Source organism: Notechis scutatus, chromosome 3 (genome assembly GCF_049901735.1).
Source record: "Notechis scutatus isolate UNSWTSFEM ecotype Mainland chromosome 3, rNotScu1.2, whole genome shotgun sequence".
NCBI classification, from domain to species: Eukaryota; Metazoa; Chordata; class Lepidosauria; order Squamata; family Elapidae; genus Notechis; species Notechis scutatus.
The window spans coordinates 4,777,226-4,800,850 of record NC_142011.1 but is presented as its reverse complement, the minus strand read 5'-3'; the positions used below and the strand labels follow the sequence as shown (position 1 = coordinate 4,800,850).

General features: G+C 44.0%; 1 protein-coding gene across 1 annotated transcript; it reads left to right on the top strand.

The window, feature by feature from the left end:
- Positions 1-1,978: 1,978 nt before the first annotated feature.
- On the top strand, positions 1,979-18,955 carry LOC113429565 (tyrosine-protein phosphatase non-receptor type substrate 1-like). Its single transcript, XM_087962385.1, has 4 exons — positions 1,979-2,104; positions 7,570-7,887; positions 12,375-12,701; positions 18,205-18,955. Exons 1-4 carry the CDS (start codon positions 2,029-2,031, stop codon positions 18,369-18,371), a joined length of 888 nt encoding a protein of 295 aa, XP_087818511.1. The 5' UTR covers positions 1,979-2,028; the 3' UTR covers positions 18,372-18,955.
- The last annotated feature ends 4,670 nt before the right edge of the window (positions 18,956-23,625 follow it).

Here is a 23,625-nt window from a genome sequence, read left to right as displayed (position 1 = left end):
TTATACACAGTTTGTGTTTGTTTAATTTTGAACAAGGCTTGGGTTAGAACAGAGGGAGACAGAAAGAGACAGAGACAGAGACAGAGAGAGGGAGATCAAACGGAAGAGCTGTGATTGAATTTGTTTATTTACTCTATGCATGCTTGACAATTGGGCAGCTTAAATAACGTAGCAACCCCATCTGACGCTGTTCACACAGATGATGGTGCTTATATGTACAGAATTTTTTTAAAACAAATATTTCTTTTCTTTTTTTAAAGTCAACTTCGATTTTATTTTCCTCTTAAGGGGAAGGAGAGGATAACCACACATTTAACCACATTATAAAGAGGAAGGAGAGGATAACCACACATTTCGTAATAATTTGCCAGAGAATTTAGTTCCACTCTGATGCTCTGAAGTTTTACTCCTAGGAAAGATACAGAGGGTGTGGTGCAGAGGTGGGTATTCAGCAGGTTCTGACCAGTTGGGAGCTCATGGCCTTGCGTTTATCTTAATGAGCTGATAAGGACTATTGTCAGGTGTGGCAGCATTCAAAATCCAAGAAAGAAAACCTTAGGCTCCATTTTTATAGAGAAAAGGACTTTGACTGAAATTGAAGTGGTAGCAACAGGAGAAATACGAAATCTGAAGCAAAAGGCATGGAAATTACATATAGAAAGTTATCCCGTGTCCCCATCCCCAACAATTCAAACTGGGGACATCCAATCTGAGGAGTGCATAATGTCATGTGGGTACATTTTCTGAGGGCATCTCAGACATCTGATATGTCAAAGACGGTTGACCTTGGCCTAGAAAAGATAAGTGTCTGCATTTGTGCAGTATGTGTTGTTCTTAGCCAGCAGCAGGTGCGGATGGCTGAGGAGAGCGAGGACTTAGATGAGGGGCCAGGACCATTAGGGAGTGGACTGCTGCCTTCAGAGATTGTGGGGGCTGGCAGCAGCGATGAGGAGGTTCCCAAGGAGCCTGTGCCAAGTGCGCGTGCGTGCAGGATTGCTCGTAGGAAAGAGCAGCATGGGCGACTCAGGAGTAAGGCTGCCCCTCCTTCAAGAAGATAAAAGCCAGCTGTGAAGCGAACGTTCTTTGCAGGAAGCAAAGACATTTTGAACCTCAGCCTCGTGGACATTGCAGCTGCTATTTGAAGACTCTCGTGTTGTGAAATATTTCTTATCTGTGATTCTTGGCAGTCTCGCACAGTTTTGGCAAGGTTTATGCTTATCAAAGTTAATTAGTTTGCAGCAGCCTTTTTATCTGTGAAGAAACAGAATTCTTAGCTGAAACATAAAAAAGGTTGTACTGCTGCCTTTGTCTTGTGTTTGTTCTCTTGGAACCAGGTTTGGGTCAGAACAGTATGCAAGAAAGCATCCCAACTTTTACAATTCACACAACTTCAACCTTCAGCAGCCTTCCCCCCATGAGGCCCAATTATTCATCTCCCCTCCACTTTCTATGGTAGCTGGAAAGAGTCAAGCAGAAGAAGGAACCTTGGAGGCTGACAACTATTATATCAGTTAACTCCTTGTAGGACTCTTGCCTGGACTTTCTGTTGGTGAAGGCAGTTCACCAAGGTGTAACTCAGAGGTCTCCAAACTTGGCAACTTTAAGATAGGTGGCTGGAGAATTCTGGGAGTTGAAATCCACAAGACTTAAAGTTGCCAAGTTTGGGGACCCCTGGTGTAAATAAAGAGGGTTTGTTTTTTTTCTTTGTGAGGAGTCTGTTTCTTGCTTCTGCAAAGGCTGGGTCAGAACACTTTGAAGTAAAGTCTAACTTTCTAACTTTTGGGATGACAGGAAGGCTAGTCATTGAATATTGCTGATTTAGGGATGGTTTTTATTGGTCCCGAATAAGCAGCTTCTCCGACTTCATTGGCTGGATGCCGTCAACTTACCCAGAAATTCAAACTTGAGGCATTGGTCCAATTTTATGAAAAGGAAATGGGAGTTCCTCTTTTGTTTCTTGCTTTGGTGGAAAGATCTGTTCGGCAAGACACGAAGTCAACTCAGATTGACTCTCCTGTTGCTATCGGCATGGCTGCCTTGGGGTCCTTCAAGGGAGCCTGCAGTCCCCTTCAGATGCTCCTCCTCCTCCTCCTGCAAGATCTGGGTGAGTGTTGAGAGTTGAGACCAGACCTATTCCTTTCTCAGAGTTGCTACTGGAATAAAATCCAGGGTGAGAGGAACGTTAAGGTTGCTTCAAACCTGATGGGCTTCTCTGAAAGTGGAGATGAGCAGAAAAATATGACCTACCCTGAAAGTAAGCCCTAGCTTGATTTTTACACAATATAAAGCCCTAGCCCCCCAAAATAAGCCCTAATTAAGTTCCCACCCACTCCAGAGTGGATGGGTAAAAATTAAGCTAAGGTGGGGATTGGGGGGGGGGGGGGGGTTGGAGCTGCCCTACTATTTACTTTTGGACAGTTACAGACAGGCCTCACACACACAACACCTGCCTCGCCGGCCCATTTCTTCTGCAGCCGGCAAGGCTGGCAAATCTTTCCTGAAGGCCTCTGGAGCTGTTAAGAAAGCTCTGGATCGATCCTGAGCTCTGTTATCCCCTGCAGAGGCCTTCAGGAAAGCCACAGAAGAAGAAATTCCCGAAGGCCTCTGACAGTGAAAAAGAGACCAGGGCGACGCGCACGAGTGACGTTAGTCAATGGATGGCATCCCCCGAAAATAAGACCTGGTGCCTTTTTTCGGTGACAAAAACAATATAAGGCAGGCAGTGGTGGGATTCAAATCATTTAACAACCGGTTTCTCTGCCCTAATGATTTCTTCCAACAACCAATTCGGGCAAACTACTCAGAAAGTGAACAACCGGTTCTCCCAAACTGGTGCGAACTGGCTGAATCCCACCACTGAAGGCAGGGTCTTATTTTTGGGGAAACATGGATAGATCTGGGGAGGAGATTTCTTCCATTGCTTCCCACCCGGGTGGCTAAGTGAGCAAGTCAGGAAGAATATTAGAGCTCTGAAGTTCTGAAGTTCAACTGGGCACACCTGGTTTGATCTGGTCTTTGAAAGGGTGGACTTCAGGATAGTTGGACCCTACCTTCAACACCTGATAGAATCCTACATCTGGAAGGGAAGGCACCTTGGAGGTCTTCTAATCCAACCCGCTGCCAAACGCTGGAATCCTCATAACATCTCAAAAAATGGCTGTTCTATATTTTCTTAGAAACTCACAATGATGGGGGGGGCACAAGTTAATCATCCTCACTGTAAGGAATTATCTAAAGAAGATTGACCAATAGTTCTCAAGAAAAGTGGTAAACTCTTTCTTGCGCAAGTGCACAGTAACTTTCTACACGGAGTGTTTTTCAAAGGGAAATCTGAAGAAAATACAGTTGGCTCTTGAAAAAGGACCTTTGGAACAACCATGACCTGGATGACTGAGAATCTCCATAGACATTTGTACCAGAGGTGGTGAATTCAGCAGCTTCTGACCAGTTCTGGAGAATCGGTAGCAGAAATTTTGAGTAGTTCAGAGAACCGGCAATTCCCACCTCTGACTGGCCCGACCAACCCCATCTTTTCTCTGCCTCCCGAGTCACAGCTGATTGACTTGGTCTTCTTTGGTTGCCCTGCACAGGAGAACGGAGCTGGAAAGCAGGTTAGTGGGGTGGGGAGGGAATGGGATTTTGCAGTAACCTTCCCCCTGGAGTAGGGAAGGAATGTAAATTTTACAGGATCCTTCCCCTGCCATGCCCACCAAGCCATGTCTACCAAGCCACGCCACGCCCACCAAGCCATGCCCACAGAACCGGTAGTAAAAAAAAAATTTGAATCCCACCACTGCATTAAGCATAGAATGAGGTTCTTTCTGGCTATCACCAACATGGAGTCTGAAAATTGTGTTATGTTCAACTCCTGTTCCTCAATAACTGAAACAAAAAGAGAGATTTTATAAAATATATGTGAAGGTCACACAACTTCTGGAAAAATCATGACAGCCAGAAGGAACCTCACTCTGAAGTATACACTGTATTTACACTGTAAATTATAAATTAACAATGTTTAGCTTCTTACAAAGAGAATATATACAAAATGTTTTACCGCTGGCATCTACTCCTAGCAAGAATAGCCAAAATGTCCCCAAATACGATACCTTAATGTTGGAGATGTAATGATAAACAGGGAACATACTTTCATATGTGGTGGACCTGCCCCCATGCACGGAAATACTGGCAAAAAATAGATTATGGTTAGAGGAAATAACAAAATGACTTAGATGAGGGAATAGAAGGGGAACTTACCAAATTTGCAGATGATACTACGCTGGCAGGAATAGCCAACACCCAAGAAGATCAGCTCAAGATACAGATGGATCTTGACAGACTAGAACACTGGGCCGTATCTAACAAAATGAAATTCAACGTAGAGAAAAGGAAAGTTCTACACTTAGGCAAGAAAAACCAAAAGGACACATCTAGACCGGGTGAAACCAGGCTCAATAGCAGGAACTGTGAGAGGGATCTTGGAGTCTTAGTGGACAACCAGCTAAATAGGAGCCAGCCGTGTGCAGCAGCAGCCAAAAAAGCTAATGCAATCCTAAATTGTGTTAAAAGAGGGATACAATCAAGATCAAGGGAAGTACTAAAACCACTCTATAAAGCCTTAGTAAGACCACACCTAGAGTCCTGCATCCAGTTTTGGTAACCGCATTATAAAAAAGATGTTGAGACTCTAGAAAAAGTACAGAGAAGAGCAACCAGGATGATTAGGGGACTGGAGGCTAAAACATACAATGAACAGTTGCAGGAACTCGGCCTGGCTAGTCTAGGGAAGAGAAGGACCAGGGGAGACAGGAGAGCATCTTCCAATATTTGAGGGGCTGCCCCAGAGAGGAGGAAGGGGTCAAGCTATTTTCTAAAGTGCCTGTAGGCCAGACAAGGAATAATGGATGGAAACTGATCAAGGAGAGATTCAACCTGGAAATAAGGAGAAACTGTCTGACAGTGAGAACAATCAACCAGTGGAACAGAAGTTGCCTTCGGATGTTGTGAGAGCTTCATCCCTGGAGGCTTTCAATAAGAGATTGGACTGCCATTTGTCAGAAATGGTATAGGGTCTCCCGCTTGGGTGGGGGGTTGGACTAGATGACCTTCAAGTTTCCTTCCAACTCTGATTATCTCTTATCTGATAAAACAGAGAATAAAATTTAAACCAGAACTTTTTTTATTAGGCACGCTAGAACCGAACATAAGAAATATCAATACCTGATGCTCCACACCATAACGGCTGCTAGAATTACTTTTGCCCAAAATTGGAAGCAGGCTACGACCCCCCACAGAAACCATAATAATTAATACAGTACATGAATGTGCTGTGTTGGATAGATTAACAAAGTTATTGAAAGATAAGGAAGAAGGAGAATATTATAAAATATGGGATGTCTGGGACGAATGGATAAGGAAAAGGAGTTGAATGATAATTTTGTAACATCATAAAACAATAAGGTTTACATGTAAATAAAAATGTATGTATGTATAAATAATGCTTAAAATGGTGAAGAAGTAAATACTAAGATGTATAACATGCTCATAGAAGTGAAATGCAAATGTATACAGTGCTTTAGCAATGTTGTAATATGTGAAAATTTGCTTTTAACTGACGAAACGTTTAATAAATAAATTTATTAAATAAAGTATACACTGTCTGGGGCAAATCTGCCTAGGGGAGGGCATGTGATAGTACCAAGGCAAGAAGAAAAACCCACCCCTCATTTATAGTGATAAAGGAGGAGCTTTGAATAGAATGAATGAGCTGGAGGAGAGCTTGAAAGTCTTCTAGTTCAGCAGAAGATCCGATACCATTTCAGAGAAGTGATTGTCCAATCTCTTCTTGACCACTTCCAGTGTTGGAGCACCAACAACTCCTGGTGGCAGGCAGTTCCACTGGTTAATTGTCCTCACTATTGGGAAGTTTTTCCTAAAATTCAAGGTTGCTTCTCTCTTTGATTAGTTTCCAACCATTGTTTCTTGTCTTGCCTTCTGGTACTTTGGAGAATAATTTGACTTCTCCTCGTCTTTGTGGCAACCCCTCAAATATTAGAATACTGCTATCATGTCTCCCCTAGTCCTTTTTTTTTCTCTAGATTGGCCAAACCCAAATCCTGCAGCCATTCTTCATGTGTTTTAGTCTCCAGGCCTTTGATCATCTTAGCTGCTCTTCTCTGAACTTTTTTTTCAAAGTCTCAACATCTTTTCTTTTTTTTTGTAGTACGACAACCAAAATCGGTTGCAGGTGTGGTCTTACTAGGGTTTTATAAAGCGGTAGTCATACTTCACGCTTTATAAAACCCGTAGTAAGATCACACTTGGAATACTGCAACCGATTTTGGTCACCATGCCACGAAAAAGATTTGAGACTTAGGAAAAAGTTCAGAAAAGAGGGACTGAGATGATTAGCCAGGGGTGTGTGTGTATGTGTGTGAGAGGGTCATCCTAGGATCCAACACAAAGGATCAGCCTCAGCATCCAACCATCTGCCCTGAAGATGCCTACTGTTGTGTGAAGTTCAGGCCAAGTGGTGGGATTCACATTTTTTTTACTACCGGTTCTGTGAGCGTGGCTTGGTGGGCATAGCAGGGGAAGGTTACTGCAAAATCCCCATTCCCTCCCAACCCCACTAACCTGCTTTCCAGCTCCATTCTCCTGTGCAGGCAACCAAAGGAGATCCAGCCGATCAGCTGGGACTCAATGGGAGGCAGAGAAGAGATGGGGGCGGGGCCAGTCAGAGGTGGGATTGGCTGGTTCTCTGAACTATTCAAAATTTCAGCTACTGGTTCTCCAGAACTGGTGTTGTGGTTAGCCAGCAGCAGGTGCGGATGATGAGGAGAGCGAGGACTCAGATGAGGGGCCAGGACCATCAGGGAGTGGACTGCTGCCTTCAGAGATTGTGGGGGCTGGCAGCAGTGATGAGGAGGTTCCCGAGGAGCCTGTGCTAAGTGTGCGTGCGTGCAGGATTGCTCGGAGGAAAGAGCAGTTACAACAGCACGGGCAACTCGGGAGTAAGGCTGAAAGTTAATGCCCCCTCCTTCAAGAAGATAAAAGCCAGCTGTGAAAATAATCTTCTTTGCAGAAGGCAAAGACGTTTTGAAACTACAGCCTCGTGGACATTCTAGTATCCTGAGTTTGTATTTGAAGATTCTTATTTTGCAAATTATTTCCTGTCTGTTATCTTTTGGCAAGTCTCACACAGTTTGGCAAGGCTCGTGCTTATCACAGCTAATTATTTTGTAAAAGCATTACAAGGTTTCTGTTCTTTTTTGAATTGTGTTTGATTTGTCGGAAAAGGGCGTGGGTCAGAACAATTGGTCAGAACCTGCTGAATTCACCACCTCTGGACCAAGAGTCCCAGAAAGAGAACTGGCTTCAGGAAAAGGCACTGTGGTCTCCACAATTAGTAGGTAGCCCTCCGTCCCTCATTCGACGGGATGGAGGTTCCCAGTCCTATGGGAGTAAATCCCATGTTTGGGAGGTTGTGTCCCTGTGACCAAAAACATTCTTGGAGACTCCTGTGTTGTTTCTGAGGAACGTCAACTGATGTCTCTCTGCTTCCTCCCTCAGTCGAACCATCCCAGCCTCAAATTATTGGCCCTCAAGACAGGATCACGGCAGGATCGTGGGCCTCTTTTCAATGCTTGGCAAATGACTTCTCCTCCAGAGCCATCAAAGTTTTTTGGAGGAAGGATGGGAAAACGATACCTTCTAACAAGACTAAAATATTTTATAATGAAGTAAAGCAGGGCAGGGTGTACCGCGTGGAAAGCAGTGTGGCAATCTTGCTTGGGCAAGGAGACCTGAGGTCACAGCTGAGCTGCCAGGTTCAACACAACTCATCTCGGAAGGCTCAAAGCAACTTCCCGCTTGGGGATATTCTAAGAGGTAGGTGAACCTTGAGTTGCAGAGAGGGAGGAGGTTATGCGCAGGGGTGGGATTCAAACATTTTTACTACCGGTTCAGTGGGCATGGCTTGGTGGGCGTGGCTTTTATTTTATTTTAATTATTTATTTTGCTTTTTTGCAGCCCACACCCGTTTTTGGGGGGCCTTCTGGGCCTCAGAGGAGTTCGTGGGGGGGGGCATTTTTGCTCCCCTAAGGCTCCTCTGATGCTCAGGAAGGCCAAAAATGGATCGAGGGCTGAGCCCCTCCCTCCATTTTTTTGCCTTCCCGGGCCTCAGCAAGGGAAATCCCAGCCCAGCTGATCTGTGTTCAGCTGATTGTCGGGGGAAAGAAAGAAATACCTTAGGTGAACGTCAGGTGGGCGGGGTAAGTGAGCATCAGGTGGGAGGGTGACCGGGTCAGGGGCATGGCCAGACAGAACTTACTACCCGTTCGACGACCCATGCCAAATTATTGCTACCGGTTCTCCTGATCCTGTGTGAACCGGCTGAATGCCACCACTGGTTATTTGTCAACTCACAAAATATTCCTAGGGTCTTTTTAGAGTTGCCAACAGAAAGGGAGTGAGGGGGGGGAGGGGTTTTTGAAAGAGTGGTGCAGCAGCTTGGAAATCGAAAGTGCATTCCATAAATAGTTTTTCAAAGATAGGAACTAGGTGACCGAAGTTTCTGCCGCCCAAATATCTAACTGGAGAGCATGATTGATGATTCTTGGCTATGGAGGTGTCCCATGGGAGAATATGAATTATGATACTCCCAGAGGGTGGGGGGGTGGGGGAAAACCAGGGTCAAGGGTGACCAGGAATGATGTGTCTCAGAGTCGGCTACACCCAGGCAGTGCCGATCATGTTAACTCCCAATAAATCCTTTTGAAGTTTTGGACATTTGGCTCGAGACTCATGATTTAATTGGGGGGTAATTGCTGGAATCCTGACATTATGGTGTCTGCACCTGGTAGAGGGCCCTCCACGGCACAGGGAACGGTACCAAGAAGATCTAGACACTCATCCCATGGAAGTCAACTCATCCCATGCTTCCTCAGAGAGCTGTGTTTGCGGGGAGCAAGTCTTTAGAAAGATCTCCTATCTCTGATTCCTTTCCCAAAGACCTGGGTCAAGATGAAATATATCTCCCCTACAATGGAGGAGATATGCATTTAATCCTGATTGTCCTGGAATGGTCTCCCTTTGCTTTAGTGGTGTGTGTTAGGGATACACCCTAGCAGAATGTGCACAGCAGTCAGGCAGGCAGGCAAAATATGTGAGATTAAACGTTTTTGTAGCTTACACTCAGTAAAACAGATACACTGTGCTAGTTAAATAGTTTATTCCAGTAAGAGTTTTAGCATAGTCAAACAGTCCATATATCATTCACTAGTTCAGTCCGTTCGGGGATTATTCAGTTGCAAAGTCCAGTGTCGAAAAAGAGGTTAGTAAACTTACAAATATCAGTCCAGTGATATATCTCCTCGCAGTAGAGATATAAAGAAGTCAAACCTCCTTTCTTCCTTTGACGTTCAAAAACTCAGCAGCAGGGAACACGCAGTTAGCTAATCATCAATCCAGCATAGTCAGCAATCCAGCAGGTTCTCGTGCTCCCTCTTATGGCGGTTTTACAACCGCACCCATAATTACATGCTTTGCAGTTTAAAGTGACACACACTTAAACTTACTATCATAGTTTATATATATTATTTTACCCAAACTACGTTAGGTAACCTTGTTATTCCTAACAGTGTGCTCCATTATTTCCTTTGTATTTTTTTGCTCGGTGATTTTTTTTTTTTGCACGCTGCCCAGAGTCACATGATTTGAGTTGGGTGGATGAATGTATGTCATAGGAAGAAGGTGGGTGAGAAGCTGACACATCCAAAGTGTAGTAAGTTAGCACCCACTCCTCTCCTAGAAGAATGAAATGTTTTCAGAAATTATTAGAAAGGCAAAATATTATATTTCCCCGGACGATAAAAGGAGAAACATGATTTAAAGACAGAAAGCAGCTCCCTGTCCCCCTGCTCCCCGTTTCCACCCACAAGGGCCTCCTGCAGCCCTCTGCCAGTGAAAACGGGGCTCGGGGGAGGGGCTGCAAAAGAAGAAGTGTTTCCCCTTTTGCATTGGAGCATGCAAGAAGGGACAGGAAAGGAGAAAGGGAAAGAGGAAAAAAAAGGAGGGAAGAGGGGAAGAGAGCAAGGAAGGAAAAATAAGAAAAGAGGGGAAGGAAGGGGAAGGAAGAGGAAAGGAAAAAGAAGAAAAGGAAGGAAGGAAGGAAGGAAGGAAGGAAGGAAGGAAGGAAGGAAGGAAGGAAGGAAGGAAGGAAGGAAGGAAGGAAGGAAGGAAGGAAGGAAGGAAGGGAGATTATAATGAGAATGAGGGAGAATCTCAGGCGGGGGTGGGCTTCAATTTTTTTAGCAAGGGGCTCTCTGCCCTAATGACTGACTGGGTGGGCGTGGCCAGGTGGTCATGTGGCTGGGTGGGTGTGGCCAGGTAGTCATGTGAACAGGTGGGCGTGCTAGGTGGTCATGTAACTGAGTGGCTGTGGCCAACTTGACGTCGCTTCTTTGCCCTAATTACCTAAAAAAAAAGGATATATACCAAAAAGTTGTTCATTATTTTGTGCCTTTAATTTAATACTTAAATAAAAGGCTGGGTGAAACCAAGCTTAATAGCCATGACTGTGAGAGGGATTTTGGAGTCTTAGTGGAGTTTCTGGTGAGTTATGTGATTCTTATTATTTGGGAATTAATCCCCTTGGAGGGTAGTGGCTATGTCCTCTGATTTTCTCAATGGCTCTCCCTCACAAGCACTGAGTGGGTTGTTTATTTAGATTGCAACACTTTTACAAGGTGTGAAATGCTCTTGGCTGAATGCCCAGAAGTTCAGTTAAGCCTATTAAGAGCTTTCCCTTGCTGCTTGTCTTTCTGAGGTTATTGGGGGGCTCTCTGAGCACTGCAGAGTCTTAGCTAGGGGCTCTGCCGAGCCCTTGTGAGCCCCCAGCGGCCCACCCCTGATCTCAGGGAAGTCCTGCCTTAGCACTTGGCCACCACCAGTGCCCCCGACATGAGTCACATCATGTATCACACCCACCGTGGCCATGCCCCACATCCCCACATCCTCCCGGCCCTCCGACATCAAACACAGCCCTGATGGGGCCCTCAATGAAATCGAGTTTGACACCCATGACCCATGTGTTTCCTCAAGGCCACCATCGGAGAGAAGAATCCGTCGTTCTCCTAGGCTCTTCTGCATGCAAGAACCATGAATCCAGGGGGGGGGGGTGAGATTCTACCGGTTTGGACCGGTTCTATAGAACCGGTTGTTATCATTCTCCCCAGTTTAGAGAACCGGCAAATCGTGGCCCTGGCTGGCCCAGCCCCTCTCCACCCTTCCCTTCCCTCCCTTCCCAGTCAGTCCTTATTGCACATGTGCGAGATCACATGCCCGACATCGCTGACTGCGTTCTCCCCTGCCCAGTCACTCCTTAAGGTATTTCTTTTTTTCCCTCCCAATGATCAGCTGTGCCGACGATCAGCTGTGCCGACAATCAGCTGTGCCGACGATCAGCTGTGCCGAGATCCCCCTCGCTGTCTTACTGCTTCACCCAGGAGGCTTCCCTGAGGCTCAGAAGGCAAAAGGGGGCAGGGGTGTGTGTGCAGGGGTGGGGGGTGCAGGGGTGGGGGGCTCCCTCCTTTTTTTTGCTTTCCTGTGCTCCAGAGAAGCTTCCTGGGAGCCAAAACGCCCCCGAGGAGGCTTCCCTGAGGCCAAGAAAGCCCCAAAATGGGAGAGGGTGCTGCAAAAAAGAAGCAGCAGCCACGCCCACCCAGTCACATGGCCACGCCCACAGAACCCGTTGTTTAAAAAAATTGAATCCCACCCTGCATGAATCCCAACTGTTAAGCCTGGATTCCCAACGGTGTTAAGGAAAACAAACTAAACAGAATGTACAGCGAAGTCAGATAGGAAGACAGGTAAATGTGTGAGATAAGCCTTCTCTAACACGCAGTAAAAATACAGATACGCTGTGCTATCAAAATTATAATTTATTCCATTTAAGAATTATAGCATAGTCATTATAAACAGTCCATTAGTCAAATACCAAATTCAGTCAAGTCTTGTCGAGGATACTCTAATTGCAAAGTCCGTGTCGAATAGCCAGTGTCAGTACACATATAATAAATCTGTCCAAAACTTATCTTCTCTCTGTTGAGAAATATCTTCAAAGTAATCCAACACTTCTTCTCCTCCCGATCCAGCAAGAACGCAGTCTTCAATAAGCCAGCCAGTAAGAGCCAGAGAGTGCCTTGCTGCTTATATAGTACTTTTACAGCTGCACCCTTAATTACATTCCTTTAGCTTAAAGTCACATACACTTTATCTGACAAACCATGATTCATCATTTTATTATCTTTACCCAAAACAGTTAGGGTAAAACAATGTTATCCCTAACACCAACCTCTTTGGCTTTCTTTCCTCAGTTCCTCCCAAAATACATCTGAAGATGATTCCACCTTCCCCCGTCCAGCTGAACACCTCGGTGATGGTCATTTGCGATGCGGAAAACTTTTATCCAGGAGATGCAGCAATGGGGTTGTTTGCCAGGGATGCCCCAGGGGGAAAAGGAATGGTTGCCCCCCAAACGTTGAATCCCGATGGCACTTATTCCTACAAGAGCTTCATGGAGGTGATGGCCACCGAAGACAGGAACGCCTCCATTTTCCTTTGCCAGGTCAAGCACGATTCCCAGCCTCTGGTCAACAAAACCACCAGGCTCTTCATTACAAGGCCGCTTAAAAAATCAGAAAGTAAGTGTGGACTTCCAAAACTTTCCTTTCTGAGGTTTTATTGACGTACGACCCTGTAGGGTTGCTGTTGTTTTTTTCCAGATTTGTTTTACACTAAATGAAATTAAGCATCAGAGTAGGTCGTCCTTGACTTACGGCCACCATTGGGCCCATGTTTCCTGTTGTTTAGTGAAATGCGGGTCCAATGGGTTTGGCTCCATTTCTACGGCCTTTCTTGCTAAGTGAATCTTTGTAGCTGTTACCTTAGTAGCTGAGGCTGACAGTAGCACAGTTATTCAGTGCAGTGGTCGCCAACTGGTGGGTCGTGGCCCACTGGTGGTCGGCAAGAAAATTTTGGTGGTCCACAGAGAAATGTCACCCCGAGAGCACCCCCAAAGCCATTAATCCAGGCTGCGCAGGAACACAAGGCTGTGCCGCCCACATGGCCTGTCCTCCTGCCCACTTACTCCTTACCTAGCAAACTTGCTTGCTGAGTTGCTATTTTTCCTTTATCCGACCATCAGCTGTTCTGCCGTGCTGGGAGATTTAGATTATCTAGAAAGCAGGAAATCGTTGGATTTCTTGCTTTATAACTAATCTTTAGATCTTCGGCTCTGCTTTTAAGCAGAGCGGGACCTTACTTAGGACTGAAGCAGTGCAGACTGAGCTAGCTGATGGCAGAAACACAGGTCTCTAAGTGAATCTGTGATTCTGTGAGCGACTCAATCTGCCTGCCTGCTTTGCCTGATTTTGGGTAAAAGTTGCTCTTTCTTTATAAAAAAAAAATCACTATGTATATAAATATTTATAATATTTACATACAAGCCATGCCCAGCCAGTCACATGTCCACCAAGTCACACTCACAAATTAGGCTATGCCCACAGAACTGGTTGTTAAGAAATTTGAAATCCCACCCCTGCTTGTATGTATGTGTGTGTGTGTCTGTGTGTGTGTGTGAAAGAGAGAGAGAGAGGGAGAGAGGTTAGATCAGATCTCTCTCCCTCCCTCCCTCTCTCCCTCTCCCTCTCCCTCTCTCTCTCTCTCTCCAATGTCAGCAAGCCACCATCAGTCAAAATTCATACTAGTGGTCTCTAAGGTCCAAAATTATGAGTTTGGTGGTCCCTAAGGTCCAAAAGGTTCAGTGAATCTGGCTTTCCCATTGTTGTGGTCCGCTGGCAGCCTGCGGAGATGGCAGCAGCATCGGAGAGCGGAGAAGAACATGGGCCAGTCCTGGAGTCTGGGCAGGGCTCAGACAAGGGTCCTTCGTCCCACACAGAGATGGGGCCAGGGCCACCAGGGAGTTATGTGCTGACTCCGGAGCCTCCAAAATCTGACAGCAGCGAGGCAGAGGAACTAGGGAAGCCTGTTCCCAATGCGCGCGTGCACAGAGCTGCCAGAAGGCAGGAGTAGTTAAGACAAAAGTGGTGACTCGGGAGTAAGGCTCCCATAAGATATAAAGGAAGTGCAAAGGGACAGGAACCTTTGCAGGAAGCAAGGTTGTTTGCTCTGGTCGGTTTGGAACCTGAAAGCTCCGTGGTGAACTTGTGCTCTGTTTTGGTTTTGAGAGACTAATTGGTACTTTAGCCGTTGGCAGCACTTCAAGGAAGATAGAGGTGGGTTCTTATCAGACTTCTCCCGAAGGATTTTGGCAGACTTCCATGGGACTATTTATAACTGGTTGAGACTCATTACGGGCTGTGAAGGACGATAATTCACAGCCATCGAACTAAAATAAAAGGGTTTTGGATTTAATGTGTGTGTGTTGGTGCTTCAGGAAGCCTTGGTCACAACACCCATTGGCTGTCCTTGTCAGAAGGTCGCAAAAGGGGAACGCATGAAGGCCACTGCCACCATCATAAATACGAATCAGTGGTCAAGCACCTGAATTTTCATCACGTGACCGTGGGGGGCGCTACAACAGTTGTGTGCAGTCACTTTTTTCAGTGCCGTTGTAACTTCGAAAAATCACTAAGCGAACTGCTGTAAGTCAAGGACTACTTGTATTTCCTGCTTCTGCATAGTTCCCATTTCCTTTGTGATCCTTTCCAGACTAAAAGCAAAACTGATTTCCAGGAAGTTTTTATGTCTTATATACAAACATACTAGCTCTGTACCCTTGCTTCGCTACAAAACTATGTGGTCAGGTTTAGTTTTGGGGCAGGAAAATAAGGGGGGGGGATTCTGCCTCTGCCTACCAGCATCCATCGGTCTTCATCTGGCTAGGGTCCTGTCAGTGTGTGAGAGAGTGGAGGGCTGTTTGGAAAGTGAAACAGTATTTGCTGTGTGAGCAAGAAGCAGACAGCAAGGAGCCTAGGCGTGGCTTAGCTCAACTGTTCTGCACTAAAGCTGCTTGGTGCTGTGAAAGTAAAACTGAAACTAAAACTCCTCTCTTCTGCTTGTGTTTTGCATTTAGAACAGATTTCATTTCAGGTGGGGAGGGGGAGTAGAACTCCTTAGCATCAGAGCGTGTTAATAATAATAATATAGGACAGTGGTCGCCAACCAGTGGGCCAGGGACCACTGGTGATCCATGAGAAAATTTTGGTGGTCCGCAGAGAAATGTCCCCCTCCCCCATAGCAATTAATCCAGGCTGTGCAGGAACACAAGGCTTTCGTCACTTGCATTGCAAACAACATGAGGTAGTGAGGGGAGGGAGGAAAGGGCAGAAGGGGGAAACTTGCCCCACATGCCTCACCTGGCCACCGGGCTGCTTCTTTCCACTTCTTTCTTCTTCTGCTTTTGGCTGCACGCAAGGAAAGCAGCACAAGTCTTTCTTTCTCTCTCCCAAACTCCTCTAGAAATGAGTCTTTGGGACCCTGCAAGGCCTCCTGCTCCAAGAGGCTGCGCTGGCAAAGACTCATTTCTGGCGGAGTTTGGGGGAGAGAAAGAAAGACTTCTGCTGCTTCTGCTGCTTTCCTTGCATGAAGCCAAAAGTCTCTCTGTGTGTGTGTGTGTCTATTCCATGAGAACGGAGCTGGAGATGGTATCCTGTGATTCCCAAATAAAGAACGATCAATTGGTAGGAAAACAGGGTAGGGAATTTTCCTGCAGACTTTTTTGGGGATTTTCCAGGGTCTCTGGTCTGCGGGATTTAACATGATGAGTTTGGTGGTTCCTGAGATCCAAAAGGTTGGCGACCCCTGATATAGGAAATACTAATGCTCTGATGGTCATTTCAAAAAATCCTTTCTTAGTGAGTCCCTAGAAGCCAAGAGGAACATAGGTGCCCAATTTCAAGTTTGTAGACTTTACGGTTCTGGAGATTTTGAGATGACGCGTGAGTGGTATTTCACTGATATATATAGATAGATTGTAGGAATTGGGTAAGTCTAATGCAGTGATGGCTAACCTTTTCCACGTTGCGTGCCATGTGTGCACTCACGAGCCTGCACCCATGATGCAATGCGTGCGTGACTCCCCCCTCCCCTGAGCATGCGCACGTGACCCTCTGCATGCACACAGTGTGTCTCTGTGCCTCTGCGCATGTGCGCGCAACCCCCCACTCACCACATGCCTCTGTGCATGCGCACATGTCTCTCATGCGCATCTCCCCCAACACATACGTAGCAGATACTTGACAATCAGCTGGCTGGTGGGGGTGCACACACGCATGCACATTAGGGCTCCTCTGGGCGACCTCTCATGTGTCGGCAGAAATGGCTCTGCATGCAACTTCTGGCACAGGTGTCATAGGTTTGCCCAGGGGTGGGATTCAAAATTTTTAACAACCAGTTCTGTGGGCGTGGTTTAGGTGGTGAGCATGGCTCATGTTATTGGCTGAGCGTGGCCAACTCAATATCACTCACATCGAGGCATGCATCTCCTCTCCTGGCCTCTCATGACTGTGGGGATGCTGCAACAGTCGTAAGTGTGAAAAATGGTCATAAGTCACTTTTTTCAGTGCCATTGTAACTTTGAATGGTCACTCCACACAAGCAAAGTACCAGCAAAGGAGGGGGGGGAAAACTCCAGAGAAGTTCCTGAGACAGGAAGTCTAGTCCTGCCAAGAATGTAATAAGGGTTAACGGAGAGGCAGTTTCTGTAAGCAACACCAGAATGTTTCCTTCCTGCCTCCCTTACAGGATTAGCCCAGTAATTTCTTCTAACAAGCGGTTCTCCGAACTGCTTAGAATGTTAACAACCAGTTCTAGCGAAAAGGTGCGAAGTGGTAGAATCCCACCCCTGGGTTCGCCATCATGGGTCTAGTGAATAGAACAGGGGTGTTAAACTTAAGGCCAAAGGCAGCCTGCGGGGTGCTTACATCTGGCCCACGGGGCCATCCCGGAAACAGCAAAGGACCAGCCTGTTGTGCCTCTGCCAGTGAATACGGAGCTCAGGACCCCTCGTGAGCTCCGTGTTTGCTGGCAGAGTGCTCAAGCCACCACAAGTGCCCCCATCCTGCCATGCCCAGCCAGACACCCCCACACACACACACAGTCAAACACAACCATGAAGTGGCCCTCAATGAAATCGAGTTTGACACCTCTGGAATAGAAGGACTTGGGGTGACATGATAGCAGTGTTCCCATTTTTGAGGGGCTGCCACAAAGAAGAGTGGGGGTCAACCTCCTTTCCAAAGCACCAGAAGGCAGGGCAGGAAGAGTTAAGGAGAAACTTCCTAACAGTGAGGACAATGAACCAGTGGAACTGCTTGCCTCCAGAAATTGTGGGTGCTTCATCACTGGAGGGTTTCAAGAAGAGACTGGACAGCCACGTCTGGAATAGTATAGGGTCTCCAGCTTGAGCAGAGGATTGGACTAGAACAGGGGTCGCCAACCTTTCAGACTTCAGGGACCATCAAACTCATCCTTTTAAATCCCACGGACCAGAGACCCTGGGAAAATCTCCCCCCAAAAAGTCTGCAGGAAAATTACCCACCCTGTTTTCTTACCGACCAATCATTCTTTATTTGGGATTGCAGGATACCGTCTCCATCTCCATTATCATGGAATAGAGACAGAGAGAGGGAGACTTTTGGCTTCATGCAAGGAAAGCAGCAGAAGCCGCAGAAGTCTTTCTTTCTCTCCCCCAAACTCTGCCAGGAATGAGTCTTTGCCAGTGCAGCCTCTTGGAGCAGGAGGCCTTGCAGGGTCCCAAAGACTCATTTCTGGCGGAGTTTGGGGGCGAGAAAGAAAGACTTTGGCTGCTTTCCTTGCGTGCAGCCAAAAGCAGAAGAAGAAAGAAGTGGAAAGAAGCAGCCCGGTGGCCAGGTGAGGCACGTGGGGCAAGTTTCCCCCTTCTGGCCTTTCCCCTCTCCTCTCACTACCTCATGTTGTTCGCAATGCAAGCGACACAAGCCTTGTGTTCCCGCAGGCCATGTGGGTGGTGCAGCCTTGTGTTCCTGCACAGCCTGGATTAATTGCTATGGTAGTGGGGGACATTTCTCTGCGGACCACCAAAATTTTTCTCATGGACCACCAGTGGCCCCAGGCCCACATTGGCAACCACTGGACTAGATGACCTCCAAGGTCCCTTCCAAATCTGTTATGTTGTTTTGTTAATCCACTGTCTTTTCTCCACAGACTCTCAGCAACAATCCACCATTGTTCTCTGCATCGCGCTTTTCCTGAGCAAAGTAGCCGTCCTTTTCATCTTTTACCTTTTCCTAATAAATGTGTACAGACACCACAGGACAAGATCTCATTCAGGAACATCCCAGGAAGTGAGGCAGCCTGGAACTTCAAGTTAGGGACTCCTCTTCCTAACAGATTTTCAGGATGAGAAAGGATCTGAATTGGGCGATCAATAATAATATTATTCAAATGCTTGTGTCATGAGCACTTCACTCTGCCAAATGTATAAAGTTATAAGCCTGTGAAATCAATTTGGAGATTAAAAAGAAAAACAACCTTACTTAGCTTTGCCACGTCTGGGACTTCATCAAATCTTCCTTAAAATGTAAGTCCTGATTCTTTGTTTTAAAAAGAAAGAAAGAAAGAAAGAAAGAAAGAAAGAAAGAAAGAAAGAAAGAAAGAAAGAAAGAAAGAAAGAAAGAAAGAAAGAAAGAAAGAAAGAAAGAAAGAAAGAAAGAAAGAAACTGAAGAAATTATTCTTTTGGACATGTATTGAAATAATTAGGAAAGAAAGAAAAATAAAAAGCATATAATTACAGAAGTTATTAAAGAACAAATGTATAGAAAGCATAATTCTGGGATGTTTTTTGCTTCTCCCTGAAACTCTCCTTTCTTGTATTATTCTACTAGCCATGTGTGATAATTCAGAAACTGTCACAAAATTATGTATTGTGAGTCTTACTCTATTAAATTAATAATATTTTAGTCCTTGGCTCCTTCTTATGGTTAAAATATCATCATTACAGGTTTTTTTTTGCATAAATATTAATTTATAGAATTTAGTAAAAATGAATAAAATAATACAACTTATACAGTTATTTATTTGCTTACAGAAGTTATAAAAGAGCAACTATTAAAAAATCAAATAATTCAGGAGTGTAGACATGTTTTTAAAATATGAAGAAGTGGTATAAAATGTTAAATGTCTACATTCAATACTCTTGTCTGTATGTTATTTGTACAGATAATTTTCCAGGAATTATGTCATTCTATAAAATTACATAATGGGTACAAAGAGAAATATGGTGTTGCTTTCAAATATTTTGCTGTACTTATTTGATTTAATTGTCTATCTTCTACTGGTTTCTGTGTCTTCAAAAAATGAACTCAAATAACTAAGAACAGTTACCATCAATTCACTTTTAAAAAAAAATTATCTGTATAATTTTTATTGAAATCATCAAAGTATAAAATACAAGTAAAACTAAAGAGAGAGAAGGGGAAGAGAGAATTGTGGAGTAAAAAAGAAAAAAAACATTTCCAATTCTTTTCAGTGCAGTAAAATAAAATCAATAAATATACAGCTTCATTTTTTTTTTTACTTTTGCATACTTAGTATATATCAGCCCTTTCTACAACAACAAAGTGATCGAACCAGCAAATTCCAAAGTCAGAATTTTATTTTTCTGCCTCAAGCACAAAATCTTAGAAGCGGTTTCTGTTGAGGTAATTCCCCGTGAGGAGAATGAGCGCATACAGGGAGACGTATTTGAGAGAAGTGTTTGAATAATACACACACAGCACACAGATACACTGTACAGTAAATGTAGGTTTTTTACTTTCAATAAAGGTTTAAGCAGATTTCAAAATAAGCAGTCCAAAGTCATCCACAGATAAAATCAGTCAGTTTTCAGTCCAGGGATAATCCAGTAACAAAGTCCAGGGTCAAAAACAGTTCAGTAACAGACTCACATCAAATCCATGAATAACAGTCAATTAGAAGGAACAGCAATATTCTCCAACAGAAGGAAAAAAAGACTCACTGAGACTTCTTCTGAGACTAAGACTAAACAACCTAGGTTTCTGGCTCCATCTTATGGCCTTTTGAGAAAACACACTCAATTACACTTTTGGATTTTCTTAAAGATACAGTATTAAAATGTCTATCCTGGTTTATATATTTCCAACCCAAATACCTGTTAGGTCAGGGTCCCCAACCACCGGTCCGCGGACCGGTACCGGTCTGTGGAACAATCCTACCGGGGCAGCTGGTTTACTAGGCGCCGCTATCTGTTTTGATGAAAAAGTGCTTCCGGTGAGCTTTTCCAGGTAGAAAGCTCACGGGCTTTTTCATCAAACAAGATAGCGGCATGCGCTCGTGAGCTTTTCCGGGTAGAAAGCTCACCGGAAGCACTTTTTCATCAAAACAAGATGGCGGCGCCCAGCGCTTCGGGTGAGCTTTCGGGTAGAAAGCTCACCGGAGCACTTTTTTCATCAAAACAAGATGGCGGCGCCCAGCGCTTCCGGTGAAGCTTTTCCGGGTAGAAAGCTCACCGAAGCACTTTTTCATCAAAACAAGATGGCGGCGCCCAGCTGATGCCGTGCCGGGCCACGGCATAAAAAGGTTGGGGACCACTGTGTTAGGTGACTTATATTCCTAACAGTTTCCAAGTAGAAACACAGCTGGATGTATTTTATAATGATTATTAAAGCAATTAATTTGGCAATTTCTGCTAGTTCTGTCAGTTTTTCCAGCCATACTTCCATTTTGGAATTACAGTATCCTTCCATTTTTGCACAGTAAGCATTGTTGCTTTAGTCTAACTTGGTACAAATCCAGTTGCTTGTAAGTGTCCATCATTTCTTGTTTAACCTTAAGGGTTTTGCTTCCTTAGTTTTTTCTATAGAATTCAGTCTAAATCTTTGTTCTTGATAGAGAAAAATCACCTTTTCAGGTTTGTTCCAATGAAATGAAAACTTTCTCTGCTTCAAAGTATCTGGAAGGAATGCCTTTCTCTTTCAGAATTACTACCAACCTGCCTTCCATCGAGGACCTGTATACTGCACGAGTCAAAAAGAGTGCTGTGAAAATATCTACAGACCAGTGGTGGGATTCAATTTTTTTTACTACCGGTTCTATGGGTGTGGCTTGGTGGGCATGGCAGGGGAAGGATACCGTAAAATCTCCAGTCAGAGGTGGGATTTGCTGGTTCTCCAAACTACTCAAAATTTCCACTACCGGTTCTCCAGAACTGGTCAGAACCTGCTGGATGCCACCTCTGCTACAGACCCTCACATCCAAATTGTTTCAACTGCTAACCCTCAAAATGACGCTATAGGACACTACACAACAGAACAACTAGACATAAGGACAGTTTTTCTCTCGAACACAATCATTCTGTTAAACAAATAATTCCCTCAACATTGTCAAACTATTTACAGAGTCTGCACTATTATTACTATTAATCTTCTCATCATTCCGATAACCCATCTCCTCCCACTTAGGACTGTATGACTGTAACTTTGTCGTCCTTACGGTTTATATTGACTGTTTCCTAGTATGATTTGATTGCTGATTTGACTATCATTAAGTGTTGTACCTTATGATTCTTGATGAATGTATCTTTTCTTTTTATGTACACTGAGAGCATATGCACCAAAGACAAATTCCTTGTGTGTCCAATCACACTTGGCCAATAAATAATTCTATTCTATTCTATTCTATTCTATTCTATTCTAGTCTAGTCTAGTCTAGTCTAGTCTAGTCTAGTCTAGTCTAGTCTATTCTTATTGTACCCTATGACTATTATTAAGTGTTGTACCTTATGATTCTTGACTCTTGATGAATGTATCTTTTCTTTTATGTACACTGAGAGCATTTGCACCAAAGAGAAATTCCTTGTGTGTCCAATCACACTTGGCCAATAAAGAATTCTATTCTATTCTATTCTATTCTATTCTATTCTATTCTATTCTATTCTATTCTATTCTATTCTATTCTATTCTATTCTCAAAATTCTAACAGGGATTTCCTTCAGGACAATTATGTGCACATTATCAATTTGCAGTTTAGATTTAAAGTGACAATCTCAAACTTGTCCTCTTTTTCTTTTTCCTTCAAAGTGTACTAATGCATCCCTTGGAACACTCCTCGTTGTGGCATATTGGGAATTTATTCTGCATATGTTATATATTTCTGACATTTTCTATGCTTGCCAGTCTATTAATTGAGCCAGGTTTTTTTTTATCATTCTTGATCTTTTTATTTATTGGCAGGTTATTGGCAGTTCACTCCCTTCTGTCCAGGGGATAGCATTATAAGCAATGCTCAAACAGGGTCTGCAGGATTTCCTGGCATCCTCTTCATGACCCGTTTTCCTTTTACCTTCTGGGAGGGGGGCTTTGTGGTATCCAAAACAAAACACCCAATTTTAACCACAGTTTTCTGCCATATAGTATCAACCTTGTGAATTTGAGTTCCTCTTTCCACTACAAATTCAAAATAGACATTGATTAATATATATTTGTATATATATGTATGTATGGTGAAGGTATATAATTATGTACGTATATAGCATGCGTATATATGTATTATGCATATGTACACTCTTGAGAGCAGATAACAGAATTTCATTGTTAATGTGTGCCAGTTTGATCACAGAAAAAAAAAGACCAAAAAAGTTATCTTATCTTCTCCAGACATCTCAGGGAGAGCTTGGTCCCATGTTTGGAGTTCCTTGTTTTATAGTTCTAATAGGGCCCTATTATCCAGGTCAGCTTCATACTAAAATCTTTCTTCTCTATTTTATACTGCAAAAAATCTACTCTACCATTTACTGTGTCTGTTTGACTTTTCCATTAAGTTGATGAATCTCCTAATGAAGATACTTTAAGAGCCTAAAATTTTTTTTCTTTAGTTTTTGCTTCGTTCCCTAAATCACTTGAAGAGTTTTATTTATTTGAGTTTTATTTGATTTTATTTGATCCAAAATACTTTCTAGGGGTTCAGATCCCCTTTTCCTGTTTTCTTCTAAGTATCAGGGAACTATGAATGGTGAGGTTTATTCTGCTAAATTCGTATCTTACAAGCAATGTTTTGGTCATTGTCTTCCTCTTGTGTTCAAATAGCACCACTACAAGTTTATTCTATTAAGTGAATGGCTTACAAGCAATATTCTGGTCTTTTTTTACTCCCTCTTGTGGTTAAATAGCAAAATATCCCAACACAGTCAGGAAGTTTTAAGACAGATGTTGATTCCTCATTAAACAATTTCAGTTATAATTGAAAGGATTTTTTTTCTCCCACAATGAACTTCTTGAAATAACCACTTATAAAAGTCTCATACAAAAACGAACAGAGAACAAACCACTGTCAAATATCTATGGACATTCTCCTTCCTCCAGGTCATGGTTGCCCCAAAGGTGCTTTTTCAAGACGCAACTGGACTTTCTGGTTTGTCTTTGAAGACGTATCTCTTTCATCTAAGAAGCTGGAGAAGCTTGAAGGAGCTTCTTGGATTGTAGAGTTGTAATTGCAGGAATGTTCCAATCTCGGATGGCAAACCTCAGATAAAGAATGTTTCCAAGCAAATACAACTCAGGTAAACAAAGTCACTAATCTAAAGGAGGATTAGAGAGAGGAAGTCAACG